The following is a 15,331-nucleotide window of genomic DNA, read 5'->3' as shown; positions in this document are numbered from 1 at the left end:
TATTGGGTCATTGGTCAGATACAGGACCAGGGTATTGAGTCAATTGTCAGATACAGGACCAAGGTATTGAGTCATTGGTCAGATACAGGACCAGAGTATTGAGTCATTGGTCAGATACAGGACCAGGGTATTGGGTCATTGGTCAGATACATGATCTTAAGTGATACTTTGGCAATATGGATTGAATCCTGCCCTTAGTTAGCTACAGCACATACAGCTCTGGAACCAGGCTTGGCACTTGGTGCGGGACCAGGCTTGTCACTTGTGCGGGGACCATGCTTGGCACTTGGTGCAGGGACCAGGCTTGGCACTTGGTGCGGGACCAGGCTTGGCGCTTGGTGTGTGGACCAGGCATGGCTCTTGGCGTGTGGACCAGGCATGGCTCTTGGCGTGTGGACCAGGCATGGCTCTTGGCGTGTGGACCAGGCTTGGCGCTTGGTGTGTGGACCAGGCTTGGCGCTTGGTGTGGGGACCAGGCTTGGCGTTTGGTGCGGGAACCATGCTTGGCACTTGGTGTGTGGACCAGGCTTGGCGCTTGGGGTGTGGACCAGGCTTGGCGCTTGGGGTGTGGACCAGGCTTGGGGCTTGGTGTGTGGACCAGGCTTGGCGCTTGGTGTGTGGACTAGACTTGGCTCTTGGCGTGTGGACCAGGCTTGGCACTTGGTGCGGGGAACCAGGCTTGGCGCTTGGTGCGGGAGACCAGGCTTGGAGCTTGGTGCGGGGACCAGGCTTGGTGCTTGATGTGGGAACCAGGCTTAGTGCGGGAACCAGGCTTGGCGCTTGATGTGGGGAACCAGGCTTGGTGCTTGGTGTGTTGACCAGGCTTGGCTTGGTGCTTGGTGTTTGGACCAGGCTTGGCACTTGGTGTTGGGAGCTTCACTGGATTGTTGTATTGCAATGTGGGAGAGTGAGGATTGTTCACCTTCTCTCCTGGGTCACACATGTCAGACACAGGACCAGGGTATTGGATCATTGATCAGATACAGGACCAGGGTATTGGGTCATTGGTCAGATACAGGACCAGGGTATTGGGTCATTGATCAGATACAGGACCAGGGTATTGGGTCATTGGTCAGATACAGGACCAGGGTATTGAGTCATTGGTCAGATACAGGACCAGAGTATTGGGCCATTGGTCAGATACAGGACCAAGGTATTGAGTCATTGGTCAGATACAGGACCAGAGTATTGAGTCATTGGTCAGATACAGGACCAGGGTTTTGATTCATTGGTCAGATACAGGACCAGGGTTTTGAGTCATTGGTCAGATACAGGACCAGGGTATTGGGTCATTGGTCAGATACAGGACCAGGGTATTGAGTCAATTGTCAGATACAGGACCAGGGTATTGGGTCATTGGTCAGATACAGGACCAGGGTATTGAGTCAATTGTCAGATACAGGACCAAGGTATTGAGTCATTGGTCAGATACAGGACCAGAGTATTGAGTCATTGGTCAGATACAGGACCAGGGTATTGGGTCATTGGTCAGATACATGATCTTAAGTGATACTTTGGCGATATGGATTGAATCCTGCCCTTAGTTAGCTACAGCACATACATCTCTGGAACCAGGCTTGGCACTTGGTGCGGGGACCAGGCTTGGCGCTTGATGTGGGAACCAGGCTTAGTGCGGGAACCAGGCTTGGCGCTTGATGTGGGGAACCAGGCTTGGTGCGGGGAACCAGGCTTGGTGCTTGGTGTGTGGACCAGGCTTGGCGCTTGGTACGGGAACCAGACTTGGTGCGGGGACCAGGCTTGGCGCTTGGCATGTGGACCAGGCTTGGCTTGGTGCTTGGTGCGGGGACCAGGCTTGGCTTGGTGCGGGGAACAGGCTTGGTGCTTGGTGCGGTGACCAGGCTTGGCGCTTGGTGCAGGGACCAGGCTTGGCGCTTGGTGTGTGGACCAGGTTTGGCTTGGCGATTAGTGCAGGAACCAGGCTTGGCGCTTGATGTGGGGAACCAGGCTCGGTGCTTAGTGCGGGAACCAGGCTTGGCGCTTGATGTGGGGACCCAGGCTTGGTGCTTAGTGCGGGGAACCAGGCTTGGCGCTTGGTGTGTGGACCAGGCTTGGCGCTTGGTGCGGGAACCAGGCTTGGTGCGGGGACCAGGCTTGGCGCTTGGTGTGTGGACCAGGCTTGGCTTGGTTCTTGGTGCGGGAACCAGGCTTGGTGCGGGAACCAGGCTTGGTGTTTGGTGTGTGGACCAGGCTTGGCGCTTGGTACGGGAACCAGGTTTGGCGCTTGGTTTGTGGACCAGGCTTGGCGATTGGTGCGGGAACCAGGCTTGGTGCTTGGTGCGGGAACCAGGCTTGGTGTGTGGACCAGGCTTGGCTTGGTGCGGGGACCAGGCTTGGCTTGGTGCTTGGTGCGGGGACCAGGCTTGGTGCTTGGTGCAGGGACCAGGCTTGGTGCTTGGTGTTTGGACCAGGCTTGGCTTGGTGCTTGCTGTGTGGACCAGGCTTGGCTTGGTGTGGGGACCAGGCTTGGCTTGGTGTGGGGACCAGGCTTGGCTTGGTGCGGGGACCAGGCTTGGCGCTTGGTGTGTGGACCAGGCTTGGCGCTTGGGGCGGGGACAAGGCTTGGCTTGGTGCGGGGACCAGGCTTGGCTTGGTGCGGGACCAGGATTGGTGCTTGGTGTGTGGACCAGGCTTGGCTTGGCTTGGTGCTTGGTGTGTGGACCAGGCTTGGCTTGGTGTGGGGACCAGGCTTGGTGTGGGGACCAGGCTTGGCTTGGTGCTTGTGTGTGAACCAGGCTTGGCTTGGTGTGGGGACCATGCTTGGCGCTTGGTGCGCGGACCAGGCTTGGCGCTTGATGTGGGGACCAGGCTTGGCTTGGTGCTTGGTGCTTGGTGTATGGGCCAGGCTTGGCTTGGTGCTTGGTGTGGGAACCAGGCTTGGCACTTGGTGGGTGGACCAGGCTTGGCTTGGTGCTTGGTGTGGGAACCAGGCTTGGTGCTTGGTGTGTTGACCAGGCTTGGCTTGGTGCTTGGTGTTTGGACCAGGCTTGGCACTTGGCGTTGGGAGCTTCACTGGATTGTTGTATTGTAATGTGGGATAGTGAGGATTGTTCACCTTCTCTCCTGGGTCACACATGTCAGACACAGGACCAGGGTATTGGATCATTGATCAGATACAGGACCAGGGTATTGGGTCATTGGTCAGATACAGGACCAGGGTATTGGGTCATTGATCAGATACAGGACCAGGGTATTGGGTCATTGGTCAGATACAGGACCAGGGTATTGAGTCATTGGTCAGATACAGGACCAGAGTATTGGGCCATTGGTCAGATACAGGACCAGGGTATTGGGCCATTGGTCAGATACAGGACCAGGGTATTGGGTCATTGGTCAGATACAGGACCAGGGTATTGAGCCATTGGTCAGATACAGGACCAGGGTATTGAGCCATTGGTCAGATACAGGACCAGGGTATTGAGCCATTGGTCAGATACAGGACCAAGGTATTGAGTCATTGGTCAGATACAGGACCAGAGTATTGAGTCATTGGTCAGATACAGGACCAGGGTTTTGATTCATTGGTCAGATACAGGACCAGGGTTTTGAGTCATTGGTCAGATACAGGACCAGGGTATTGGGTCATTGCTCAGATACAGGACCAGGGTATTGAGTCAATTGTCAGATACAGGACCAGGGTATTGGGTCATTGGTCAGATACAGGACCAGGGTATTGAGTCAATTGTCAGATACAGGACCAAGGTATTGAGTCATTGGTCAGATACAGGACCAGAGTATTGAGTCATTGGTCAGATACAGGACCAGGGTATTGGGTCATTGGTCAGATACATGATCTTAAGTGATACTTTGGCGATATGGATTGAATCCTGCCCTTAGTTAGCTACAGCACATACATCTCTGGAACCAGACTTGGCACTTGGTGCGGGGACCAGGCTTGGCACTTGGTGTGGGGACCAGGCTTGGCGCTTGGTGCGGGGACCATGCTCTGCACTTGGTGCAGGGACCAGGCTTGGCACTTGGTGTGGGGACCAGGCTTGGCGCTTGGTGTGTGGACCAGGCTTGGCGCTTGGTGTGTGGACCAGGCTTGGCTCTTGGCGTGTGGACCAGGCATGGCTCTTGGCGTGTGGACCAGGCATGGCTCTTGGTGTGTGGACCAGGCTTGGCGCTTGGTGTGTGGACCAGGCTTGGCGCTTGGTGTGTGGACCAGGCTTGGCGCTTGGTGTGTGGACCAGGCTTGGCGCTTGGTGTGTGGACCAGGCTTGGCGCTTGGTGTGGGGACCAGGCTTGGCGTTTGGGGTGTGGACCAGGCTTGGGGCTTGGTGTGTGGACTAGGCTTGGCACTTGGTGTGTGGACCAGGCTTGGCGCTTGGGGTGTGGACCAGGCTTGGGGCTTGGTGTGTGGACCAGGCTTGGCGCTTGGTGTGTGGACCAGGCTTGGCGCTTGGTGCGGGAGACCAGGCTTGGAGCTTGGTGCGGGGACCAGGCTTGGTGCTTGATGTGGGAACCAGGCTTAGTGCGGGAACCAGGCTTGGCGCTTGATGTGGGGAACCAGGCTTGGTGCGGGGAACCAGGCTTGGTGCTTGGTGTGTGGACCAGGCTTGGCGCTTGGTACGGGAACCAGGCTTGGTGCGGGGACCAGGCTTGGCGCTTGGTGTGTGGACCAGGCTTGGCTTGGTGCGGGGACCAGGCTTGGCTTGGTGCGGGGACCAGGCTTGGTGCTTGGTGCGGTGACCAGGTTTGGCGCTTGGTGCAGGGACCAGGCTTGGCGCTTGGTGTGTGGACCAGGTTTGGCTTGGCGATTAGTGCAGGAACCAGGCTTGGCGCTTGATGTGGGGAACCAGGCTTGGTGCTTAGTGCGGGAACCAGGCTTGGCGCTTGATGTGGGGAACCAGGCTTGGTGTTTAGTGCGGGGAACCAGGCTTGGCGCTTGGTGTGTGGACCAGGCTTGGCGCTTGGTGCGGGAACCAGGTTTGGTGCGGGGACCAGGCTTGGCTTGGCGCTTGGTGTGTGGACCAGGCTTGGCTTGGTGCTTGGTGTGGGGACAGGCTTGGTGCTTGATGTGGGGAACCAGGCTTGGTGCTTAGTGCGGGGAACCAGGCTTGGCGCTTGGTGTGTGGACCAGGCTTGGCGCTTGGTGCGGGAACCAGGCTTGGTGCGGGAACCAGGCTTGGCGTTTGGTGTGTGGACCAGGCTTGGCGCTTGGTACGGGACACAGGCTTGGTGTGGGGACCAGGCTTGGCGCTTGGTGTGTGGACCAGGCTTTGCTTGGTGCTTGGTGTGGGCACCAGGCTTGGCTTGGTGCTTGGTGCGGGGACCAGGCTTGGTGCGGGGACCAGGCTTGGTGCTTGGTGCGGGGACCAGGCTTGGTGCTTGGTGCGGTGACCAGGCTTGGCGCTTGGTGCAGGGACCAGGCTTGGCGCTTGGTGTGTGGACCAGGTTTGGCTTGGCGATTAGTGCGGGAACCAGGCTTGGCGCTTGATGTGGGGAACCAGGCTTGGTGCTTAGTGCGGGGAACCAGGCTTGGCGCTTGGTGCGGGGACAAGGCTTGGCTTGGTGCTTGGTGTGTGGACCAGGCTTGTCTTGGTGTGCTGACCAGGCTTGGTGCTTGGTGTGGGGACCAGGCTTGGCTTGGGGCTTGGTGTGTGGACCAGGCTTGGCTTGGCGATTTGTGCGGGAACCAGGCTTGGCGCTTGATGTGGGGAACCAGGCTTGGCTTGGTGCGGGGACCAGGCTTGGTGCTTGGTGCGGTGACCAGGCTTGGCTTGGTGCTTGGTGTGGGGACCAGGCTTGGCTTGGTGCTTGGTGTGTGGACCAGGCTTGGCTTGGTGTGCGGACCAGGCTTGGCTTGGTGTGCAGACCAGGGTTGGTGCTTGGTGTGGGGACCAGGCTTGGCTTGGGGCTTGGTGTGTGGACCAGGCTTGGCTTGGTGCTTGGTGTGTGGACCAGGCTTAGCTTGGTGTGGGGACCAGGCTTGGCACTTGGTGCGGGGACCAGGCTTGGCACTTGGTGCGGGGACCAGGCTTGGCTTGGTGCTTGGTGTGTGGACCAGGCTTGGCTTGTTGTGGGGACCAGGCTTGGCTTGGTGCTTGGTGTGGGGACCAGGCTTGGTGCTTGGTGTGTCGACCAGGCTTGGCTTGGTGCTTGGTGTTTGGACCAGGCTTGGTGCTTGGTGTGTCGACCAGGCTTAGCTTGGTGCTTGGTGTTTGGACCAGGCTTGGCACTTGGCGTTGGGAGCTTCACTGGATTGTTGTATTGTAATGTGGGAGAGTGAGGATTGATCACCTTCTCTCCTGGGTCACACATGTCAGATACAGGACCAGGGTATTGGATCATTGATCAGATACAGGACCAGGGTATTGGGTCATTGGTTAGATACAGGACCAGGGTATTGGGTCATTGGTCAGATACAGGACCAGGGTATTGAGTCATTGGTCAGATACAGGACCAGGGTTTTGAGTCATTGGTCAGATACAGGACCAGGGTATTGGGTCATTGGTCAGATACAGGACCAGGGTATTGGGCCATTGGTCAGATACAGGACCAGGGTATTGGGCCATTGGTCAGATACAGGACCAGGGTATTGGGTCATTGGTCAGATACAGGACCAGGGTATTGAGCCATTGGTCAGATACAGGACCAGGGTATTGAGCCATTGGTCAGATACAGGACCAGGGTATTGAGCCATTGGTCAGATACAGGACCAAGGTATTGAGTCATTGGTCAGATACAGGACCAGAGTATTGAGTCATTGGTCAGATACAGGACCAGGGTTTTGATTCATTGGTCAGATACAGGACCAGGGTTTTGAGTCATTGGTCAGATACAGGACCAGGGTATTGGGTCATTGCTCAGATACAGGACCAGGGTATTGAGTCAATTGTCAGATACAGGACCAGGGTATTGGGTCATTGGTCAGATACAGGACCAGGGTATTGAGTCAATTGTCAGATACAGGACCAAGGTATTGGGTCATTGGTCAGATACATGATCTTAAGTGATACTTTGGCGATATGGATTGAATCCTGCCCTTAGTTAGCTACAGCACATACATCTCTGGAACCAGACTTGGCACTTGGTGCGGGGACCAGGCTTGGCTCTTGGCGTGTGGACCAGGCATGGCTCTTGGCGTGTGGACCAGGCATGGCTCTTGGTGTGTGGACCAGGCTTGGCGCTTGGTGTGTGGACCAGGCTTGGCGCTTGGTGTGTGGACCAGGCTTGGCGCTTGGTGTGTGGACCAGGCTTGGCGCTGGTGTGGGGACCAGGCTTGGCGTTTGGGGTGTGGACCAGGCTTGGGGCTTGGTGTGTGGACTAGGCTTGGCACTTGGTGTGTGGACCAGGCTTGGCACTTGGTGTGTGGACCAGGCTTGGGGCTTGGTGTGTGGACTAGGCTTGGCACTTGGTGTGTGGACCAGGCTTGGCGCTTGGGGTGTGGACCAGGCTTGGGGCTTGGTGTGTGGACCAGGCTTGGCGCTTGGTGTGTGGACCAGGCTTGGCGCTTGGTGCGGGAGACCAGGCTTGGAGCTTGGTGCGGGGACCAGGCTTGGTGCTTGATGTGGGAACCAGGCTTAGTGCGGGAACCAGGCTTGGCGCTTGATGTGGGGAACCAGGCTTGGTGCGGGGAACCAGGCTTGGCGCTTGGTGTGTGGACCAGGCTTGGCTTGGTGCGGGGACCAGGCTTGGCTTGGTGCGGGGACCAGGCTTGGTGCTTGGTGCGGTGACCAGGTTTGGCGCTTGGTGCAGGGACCAGGCTTGGCGCTTGGTGTGTGGACCAGGTTTGGCTTGGCGATTAGTGCAGGAACCAGGCTTGGCGCTTGATGTGGGGAACCAGGCTTGGTGCTTAGTGCGGGAACCAGGCTTGGCGCTTGATGTGGGGAACCAGGCTTGGTGTTTAGTGCGGGGAACCAGGCTTGGCGTTTGGTGCGGGGACCAGGCTTGGCGCTTGGTGCTTGGTGTGTGGACCAGGCTTGGCTTGGTGCTTGGTGTGGGGACAGGTTTGGTGCTTGATGTGGGGAACCAGGCTTGGTGCTTAGTGCGGGGAACCAGGCTTGGCGCTTGGTGTGTGGACCAGGCTTGGCGCTTGGTGCGGGAACCAGGCTTGGTGCGGGGAACCAGGCTTGGCGTTTGGTGTGTGGACCAGGCTTGGCGCTTGGTACGGGACACAGGCTTGGTGTGGGGACCAGGCTTGGCGCTTGGTGTGTGGACCAGGCTTTGCTTGGTGCTTGGTGTGGGCACCAGGCTTGGCTTGGTGCTTGGTGCGGGGACCAGGCTTGGTGCGGGGACCAGGCTTGGTGCTTGGTGCGGGGACCAGGCTTGGTGCTTGGTGCGGTGACCAGGCTTGGCGCTTGGTGCAGGGACCAGGCTTGGCGCTTGGTGTGTGGACCAGGTTTGGCTTGGCGATTAGTGCGGGAACCAGGCTTGGCGCTTGATGTGGGGAACCAGGCTTGGTGCTTAGTGGGAACCAGGCTTGGCGCTTGGTGCGGGGACAAGGCTTGGCTTGGTGCTTGGTGTGTGGACCAGGCTTGTCTTGGTGTGCTGACCAGGCTTGGTGCTTGGTGTGGGGACCAGGCTTGGCTTGGGGCTTGGTGTGTGGACCAGGCTTGGCTTGGCGATTTGTGCGGGAACCAGGCTTGGCGCTTGATGTGGGGACCAGGCTTGGCTTGGTGCTTGGTGTGGGGACCAGGCTTGGTGCTTGGTGTGTCGACCAGGCTTGGCTTGGTGCTTGGTGTTTGGACCAGGCTTGGTGCTTGGTGTGTCGACCAGGCTTAGCTTGGTGCTTGGTGTTTGGACCAGGCTTGGCACTTGGCGTTGGGAGCTTCACTGGATTGTTGTATTGTAATGTGGGAGATTGAGGATTGTTCAACCTCTCTCCTGGGTCACACATGTCAGATACAGGACCAGGGTATTGGATCATTGATCAGATACAGGACCAGGGTATTGGGTCATTGGTCAGATACAGGACCAGGGTATTGGGTCATTGGTCAGATACAGGACCAGGGTATTGAGTCATTGGGTACAGGACCATTGAGTCATTGGTCAGGACCAGGGTATTGAGTCATTGGTCAGATACAGGACCAGGGTATTGGGTCATTGGTCAGATACAGGACCAGGGTATTGGGTCATTGGTCAGATACAGGACCAGGGTATTGAGTCATTGGTCAGATACAGGACCAGGGTATTGGGTCATTGGTCAGATCAGGGTATTGGGTCATTGGTCAGATACAGGACCAGGGTATTGGGTCATTGGTCAGATACAGGACCAGGGTATTGAGTCATGGGTCAGATACAGGACCAGGGTATTGAGTCATTGGTCAGATACAGGACCAGGGTATTGAGTCATTGGTCAGATACAGGACCAGGGTATTGGGTCATTGGTCAGATACAGGACCAGGGTATTGGGTCATTGGTCAGATTCAGGACCAGGGTATTGGGTCATTGGTCATCATAACTTGCTGTCAGGCACTAGACTGTGCCCACTGTGTGTTTCAGAGTCATGTCTTCTGTCTCACAGGACTCCTGTGCTTTCCTGCCTCTCCAGATGTTCTATCCTTTTTGATCTGCCCTCTCATATCCCAATGGACCAGATGGAATAACAGCATGAATAAAACTTCACAGCCTCTGTATACCAATCAGTGGAGGCTGAGGGAAAGGGGCAAAGGAGGACTGGCTCATTGTAATGGCTGGAATGGAATAAATGGAACAGAATCAAACATGTGGTTTCCATATGTTTGATACCGTACCAATTATACCATTCCAGATATTACAATGAGCTATTGCTCCTCCTGCCATCCTCCTCTGATCACAGAGATATTAGAAATGACATTGGCTTTTGTTTGGTTCCAGCCTAGCAGATACACGCATGACTCTACTAGCTAATAATCTTGAAGAGTTTGACTAGTTAAGTTGTGTAAAAATAAAAAAATAAAAAATTTAAAGCCTGCCCAGCAGAAACAAATCTGACCCTCAGCAGATAAGAATGGCCATCCCTGGTGTCAGCCATTGATCCTTTGTTACTAGACCAGTGCCTTGTTTCCCTACAACCACTATATTGACTGTTCCTAGGTTCACTGCAGCTCAGAAGCAGTCGCTGAAGTCAGCTAGACTCCCATTGTTCCCCATGCACTGGCAGAGCAAAACAGAGGTCTAGTCAGTCCTGGCCCCAGCAGCAGCCACAGCTGTCCCAAACCTTGTAAACGCTCTGACTGAAGACAGACACCATCTGTTGCTTCTTCCTCTCTCTCTACTGCCCTTTCCTCTTTTGCCTGCTCCCTCTCTCCCCCTCCCTCCCCCTCTCTCACTCTCCTCCTACTTCCTCCCCCTCATTCTACTGCCCTATGCTCTATTGCCTGCTCTCTCTCTCTCTCTCTCTCCTCCTCTCTCTCTCTCTCTCTCTCTCTCTCTCTCTCTCTCTCTCCTCCTACTCCCTCTCTCCTCATCTCTCTCTCCTCCTACTCCCTTCCCCCTCTCTCCTCCTACTCCCTCTCTCCTCCTCTCTATCTCCTCCTACTCCCTACTCCCTCCCCTCTCTCTCTCCTCCTACTCCCCCCTCTCTCTCCTGCTCTCTCTCCCTCCCCTCTCCCCATCTTCCTGGTAGGGAAGGGAATCCCCACCCCCATAGAAAATATGGTTGATGTTTCTCTTGGCATGTAATGTTTGCAGCTCTGGCTGACTTCCTGTTTAGCGGGCAGTGGAGTGGAAGGAAGATTCCTGCAGCAGGCCTGAAGGGAGAAAAATAGCAGAATGTAGAAACTGAAAAAGAAACAGATTATGTATTTTAAAGTTACTGGGAAGCCAGGTTAAACTTGTGTATAATACATGTTTATAGTGCTAGTTAGCGAGTGTCTGATGATGAGATTGGTTGATTTTCTTACATAGTTACAAAACTGTAAAATATCTCCGGTAAAGAGTGTGTTTATTTCGGTAGAATCTTAAATGAGCGTTACAGTAAGAGCTGACTGAACAATAACAACCATCATCCTACACCATATAGCCCATGTTGAGAAACACACAGTCTACATCATATAGCGTGAAAACCCTGTGAAGACTTACAGAAAACGTTTGACCTCTGTCATTGCCAACAAAGGGTATATAACAAAGTATTGAGATAAACTTTTGTTATTGAACAAATACTTATTATCCACCATAATTTGCAAATAAATCCATTAAAAATCATACAATGTGATTTTCTGGATTTTTCTTTCTCATTTTGTCTGTCATAGTTGAAGTGTACCTATGATGACAATTACAGGCCTCTCTCATCTTTTTAAGTGGGAGAACGTGCACAATTGGTGGCTGACTAAATACTTTTTTGCCCCACTGTAGCCCATGTTGACAAACATACAGTCTACACCAGTGTCTCTCAACCCTCCTCTGCTTCCTCAGGCCCAGCACAGAGACACCTACGTGGAAGAGCGCTATGGGAAGTACAACCTGAGCGACCCGTTCCTGGCTCTGCAGAGGGACAGCAATGCCTTGGGAGGGCAGAGCTCTGGGTTCCACCAGGCTGCAGCATGCTTCAGCCCCCTCGCTGTACTCAAGCTGGTGGTCACCCACTGCAGGAAGATGCAGGAGAAGATGCTGGCCCAACTAGCTGCAGCTGAGAGCAGGCAGAGGAAGGTAGGTCTGGGGCTGGCGCTTGGGCAGTGGCTGGAGATGGGGTTGGGATCTGGAGCTGGGGCTGCAGCTGGGACTGGGGTTGGGACTGGAGCTGGGACTGGAGCTGGGGCTGCAGCTGGGACTGGGGTTGGGACTGGGGATGAGACTGAGGTTTAGATGCCAACCCCTCCACTCTTGATTAGATTAAAGATAAACTAGCTGGCTACCAAAGCATAACTAATCAGGGGGTGTTATTTTCCACCTTGTCTCAGGGAAGTATTTAGTGAGCAGAATATCCTAACCTGAGAAGGGATCATTTCTGTGTCTCTGTCTCCCCCCTGGGGTTGTGTCAGGCCATTGCCGATCTGGAGGAAGAGAGGAGAAGGCATGCAGAGGACACAGCCGAGGGCGATGATGTCACTTGCATCCTGGAAAAGGAGAGGGAACGCCTCTTGCAACAGGTAGAGTTAACATCAATATCTGAGTGATGATAACTGCTATGGGCTATTTAGTTTTTATCCGTTGTAACCTATTCTACTCTATTCTGTGCCTTTAGCTGGAGTTTGAGCGAGGCCAGTTGTGTCGTCTGGAGAAGGAACAGAAGAAGGTCCTGGAGCAGCTGGAGGAGGAGCGGGTGCAGCACAAGCAGCTCTCCTCTGCCCTGGCCAAGGAGTGCAAGTGGGCCAGCCAGCGGGCCCTGGAGGAGGGCCCCCGCCTGGCTGAGGCAGGCCGTAGGCTGGAGAAGGAGCAGGGGGAAGTCCTTGCCCTGAGGGCTGAGCTGCAGGAGGAGAGGAGGAGGGCCCTGCAGATGGAGGCCAGGGTGGAGGAGCAGCTGGCTGAGTTCGATACGGAGAGGGAGCAGCTCCGCTCCCGGCTCAAGAAAGAGGATGCCCAGTACTGCCAGCTGCAGGAGCAGGTGGAGGCCCTGAAGAGAGAGCTGCAGGGAGAGAGGGGAGCTGAGGAGGAGAGGAGAGAATATCCTGTGGACACCAGTGGAGGGTCACCACCACCCCCCCCACACCCCAGCCAGGCAGAAGGGGGCGAGACTGAGGAACCTAAAGTCAACGGGCACCATGACTGCCCCACGGAGGAGCAGGTGCCAGCCCTTCCAGACAGATTGGGCCAGGACAACTGGCGTGAGAACAGCAGCTCTGTTCTTGGGTCCCCTGCCCTCCTGACCAAAATTATATCCCTCTGCAGCACGGGGACCTCCTCTGTCACCTCCTCCCCATGCTCCTCTCCTCAGCTGGCCACCAGCCCCAGCTACCAGTCCTCCTACCAGGTAGGCATCAACCATCGCTTCCATGCTGCTCGCCACAAGTTTCAGGGCCACACTGACCCAGAGCAGCAACAGCAGCAGCAGGGTGGAGGAGGGGGTGGTAGCCTGCCTCACTCCCCCAGAGACCTGTCCCCAACTTCTAGCCCATCCCCTGAGCCCGTCTCTGTCCCTGTCCACAGCCCGGCCAAGCAGCTGGCCCGCAGCACCGTCACCCAGGTCCTGTCCCGCTTCACAGTCCAGCAGGGGGCCAAACCTCCGCCACCCAACAGTTCTCCCTTTGGCACTGACTACCGTAACCTGGCCCCCTCCTCCCCAGTAATCCCCAGGGCCTCTGGTGCTACTCTGCCTCTGGGGGTCCGCTCACCTACCATTCCCCGAGCAGAGAGGGGCAACCCGCCCCCCATCCCCCCTAAGAAGCCTGCCCTGGCCCAGTCTCCAGCGTCACCCATCCCTGGTACCAGAGCCAACCACTTCCCTGAGCTGTCTGGAAGCTGTGGTCTCACCAGGTGCCAGGAGAATGTTAAAGAGCTGGATATGGTGGTGTCCTCCACCAGCTAGTCTAGCCTGCTACTGGGTGCTACTAGCGCTGTGTTCTCTTATACTGCTCACATGTTTGTATGCAGAGAGATGCTCCAAAGCACTGTCAAGTTAACTGTATTTATTGGAATTTTTTGGTCTGTTTCATTCTTCTATAGCACTATACACCTAGTTGGAAAAACATTAGGAACACCTACCTAATATTGAGTTGCACCCTCTTTTAGCCCTCAGAACAGTCTCAATTTGTTGGGACATGGACTCTACAAGGTGCAGAAAGCGTTCCACAGGGATGCTGGCCATGTTGGCTCCAATGCTTCCCACAGTTGTGTCAAGTTGACTGGATGTCCTTTGGACCATTGTTGATACACACGGGAAACATTTGAGCGTGAAAAACCCAGCAGCGTTGCAGTTCTTGTACCCCGTTCAAAGGCACTTAAACCTTTTTTCTTGCCCATTCACCCTGTTCATGTCTCAATTGTCTCAAGGCTAAAACATCCTGCTTTAACCTGTCTCCTCCCCTTCATGTACACTAATGTAAGTGAATTTAACAAGTGACATCAATAAGGGATCATAGCTTTAACATGGATTCACCTGGTCAGTCTGTCATGGAATGAGCAGGTGTTCCTAATGTTTTGTACACTCACTGTAGATATATTTGTACGCATCCATTTTTTGCTTTCTGAATCGTAATAAATAAAATAACAATAATAAGAAATAATAATAATAATAATAATAGCATAAGTTTATTCAGTAAAATGATGAAAAACAGGCAAAAATGCATGTCAGTTACGGCGTACAGTCATGGGCCAATCAAATCTCTCTCTGCACTACTTATCATCAGGGTTGGGCTCAATTCAGAATGATGGAACTGACTCCCATTCAACTCACGAGTTGAAATTGAAATTTAATTGGCCACACCCCACAAGATGTAGAATTTGAGGGAGTGACAGGAAGTGGAATTTAATTCAGTACAATTCAAAGAAATTCCACTCAGTCATAGAACATGAGAGTTTCATTGAATCTGACAGGTCACATTTCCAGATACCAAATAATATTGTTTTTTTTCTCTGGAAACAGTGTTCATATACTTTCTTCACCTCTATGCTTAGAATAGCCAATTATATTTCCACCAAGCATTTCATTTGTTTGGCTTCTTTTTGAAGGCCTCGGGGTCAACTTGATGGATAAACTAATGCATTCTGGGAAACGTAGTATTTTCTCAATATTTAACTACATTTAAGTGATAAATGAAGTACAGTTTGTCCTGAAAATCAATTGTTTCAATAATATTTTACATTCATGTATATAATGACATTTTTGATGTACAAGATGTACATTATATTTGTATAGACTACACCCAATATAGAATAGGCATTTGAATTGCATTCTATTTCATTCAAATTCAAATTGAAATTCTGTATCCTGTTTACTACTTCAGTTCTAATTCAATTCAAATTCAGTAAATGTATTGGAATTTACGAGACATTCTCAATTACATTCTGAATTGAGTCCAACACTGCTTATAATACAGTTTCTGAAATTGAGTTAGGAAATATGCATATCTCTAAATCAGGATTTGGATTTAGCCTGCTTTGATGTTCTGGAAACACTGAATAAAATAAGAGAGTTTATCCTGAACTTCAGAGTTTAATAATGAAACTGGGTGGCGTAACACATATTTTCTAACGTGGCACATGATTTTAACATTCTGTATCTTCAAGTCTTGATCAGTTGACAATATGTATAATGTATACAGTATTATTATAAATATAATGTATTATATGTATAGTAATTACTATAACAAATGTATATTTTCTCTCATACCAATGGTTAATTCATTTTTTATATGGTACATCAGCATTAAATGTTACCTTAGTGTATCACTTGGCTGCCAGGACTGGTAATCAGCACTGCTGCATGGTTTAGTAAGACAATCAAGTATTA

The 15,331-nt window shown here is 53.3% G+C and overlaps 1 protein-coding gene across 1 annotated transcript in view; it reads left to right on the top strand.

The window, feature by feature from the left end:
- The window catches only part of LOC112221133 (CTTNBP2 N-terminal-like protein), a 35,167-nt gene extending 21,506 nt beyond the window's left edge, over positions 1-13,661 (top strand). The window contains exons 3-5 of the mRNA XM_024383266.2: positions 11,359-11,592; positions 11,925-12,032; positions 12,128-13,661. Coding sequence (XP_024239034.1) covers positions 11,359-11,592; positions 11,925-12,032; positions 12,128-13,408 — 1,623 coding nt within the window. The 3' untranslated portion in view covers positions 13,409-13,661. The remainder of the gene's footprint in view (positions 1-11,358; positions 11,593-11,924; positions 12,033-12,127) is intronic.
- Positions 13,662-15,331: the final 1,670 nt, after the last annotated feature.

This window comes from Oncorhynchus tshawytscha, linkage group LG02, assembly GCF_018296145.1.
Source record: "Oncorhynchus tshawytscha isolate Ot180627B linkage group LG02, Otsh_v2.0, whole genome shotgun sequence".
Lineage (NCBI taxonomy): Eukaryota > Metazoa > Chordata > Actinopteri > Salmoniformes > Salmonidae > Oncorhynchus > Oncorhynchus tshawytscha.
Note: the sequence above shows the minus strand (reverse complement) of the source record. Positions and strands in the feature narration are given on the sequence as shown.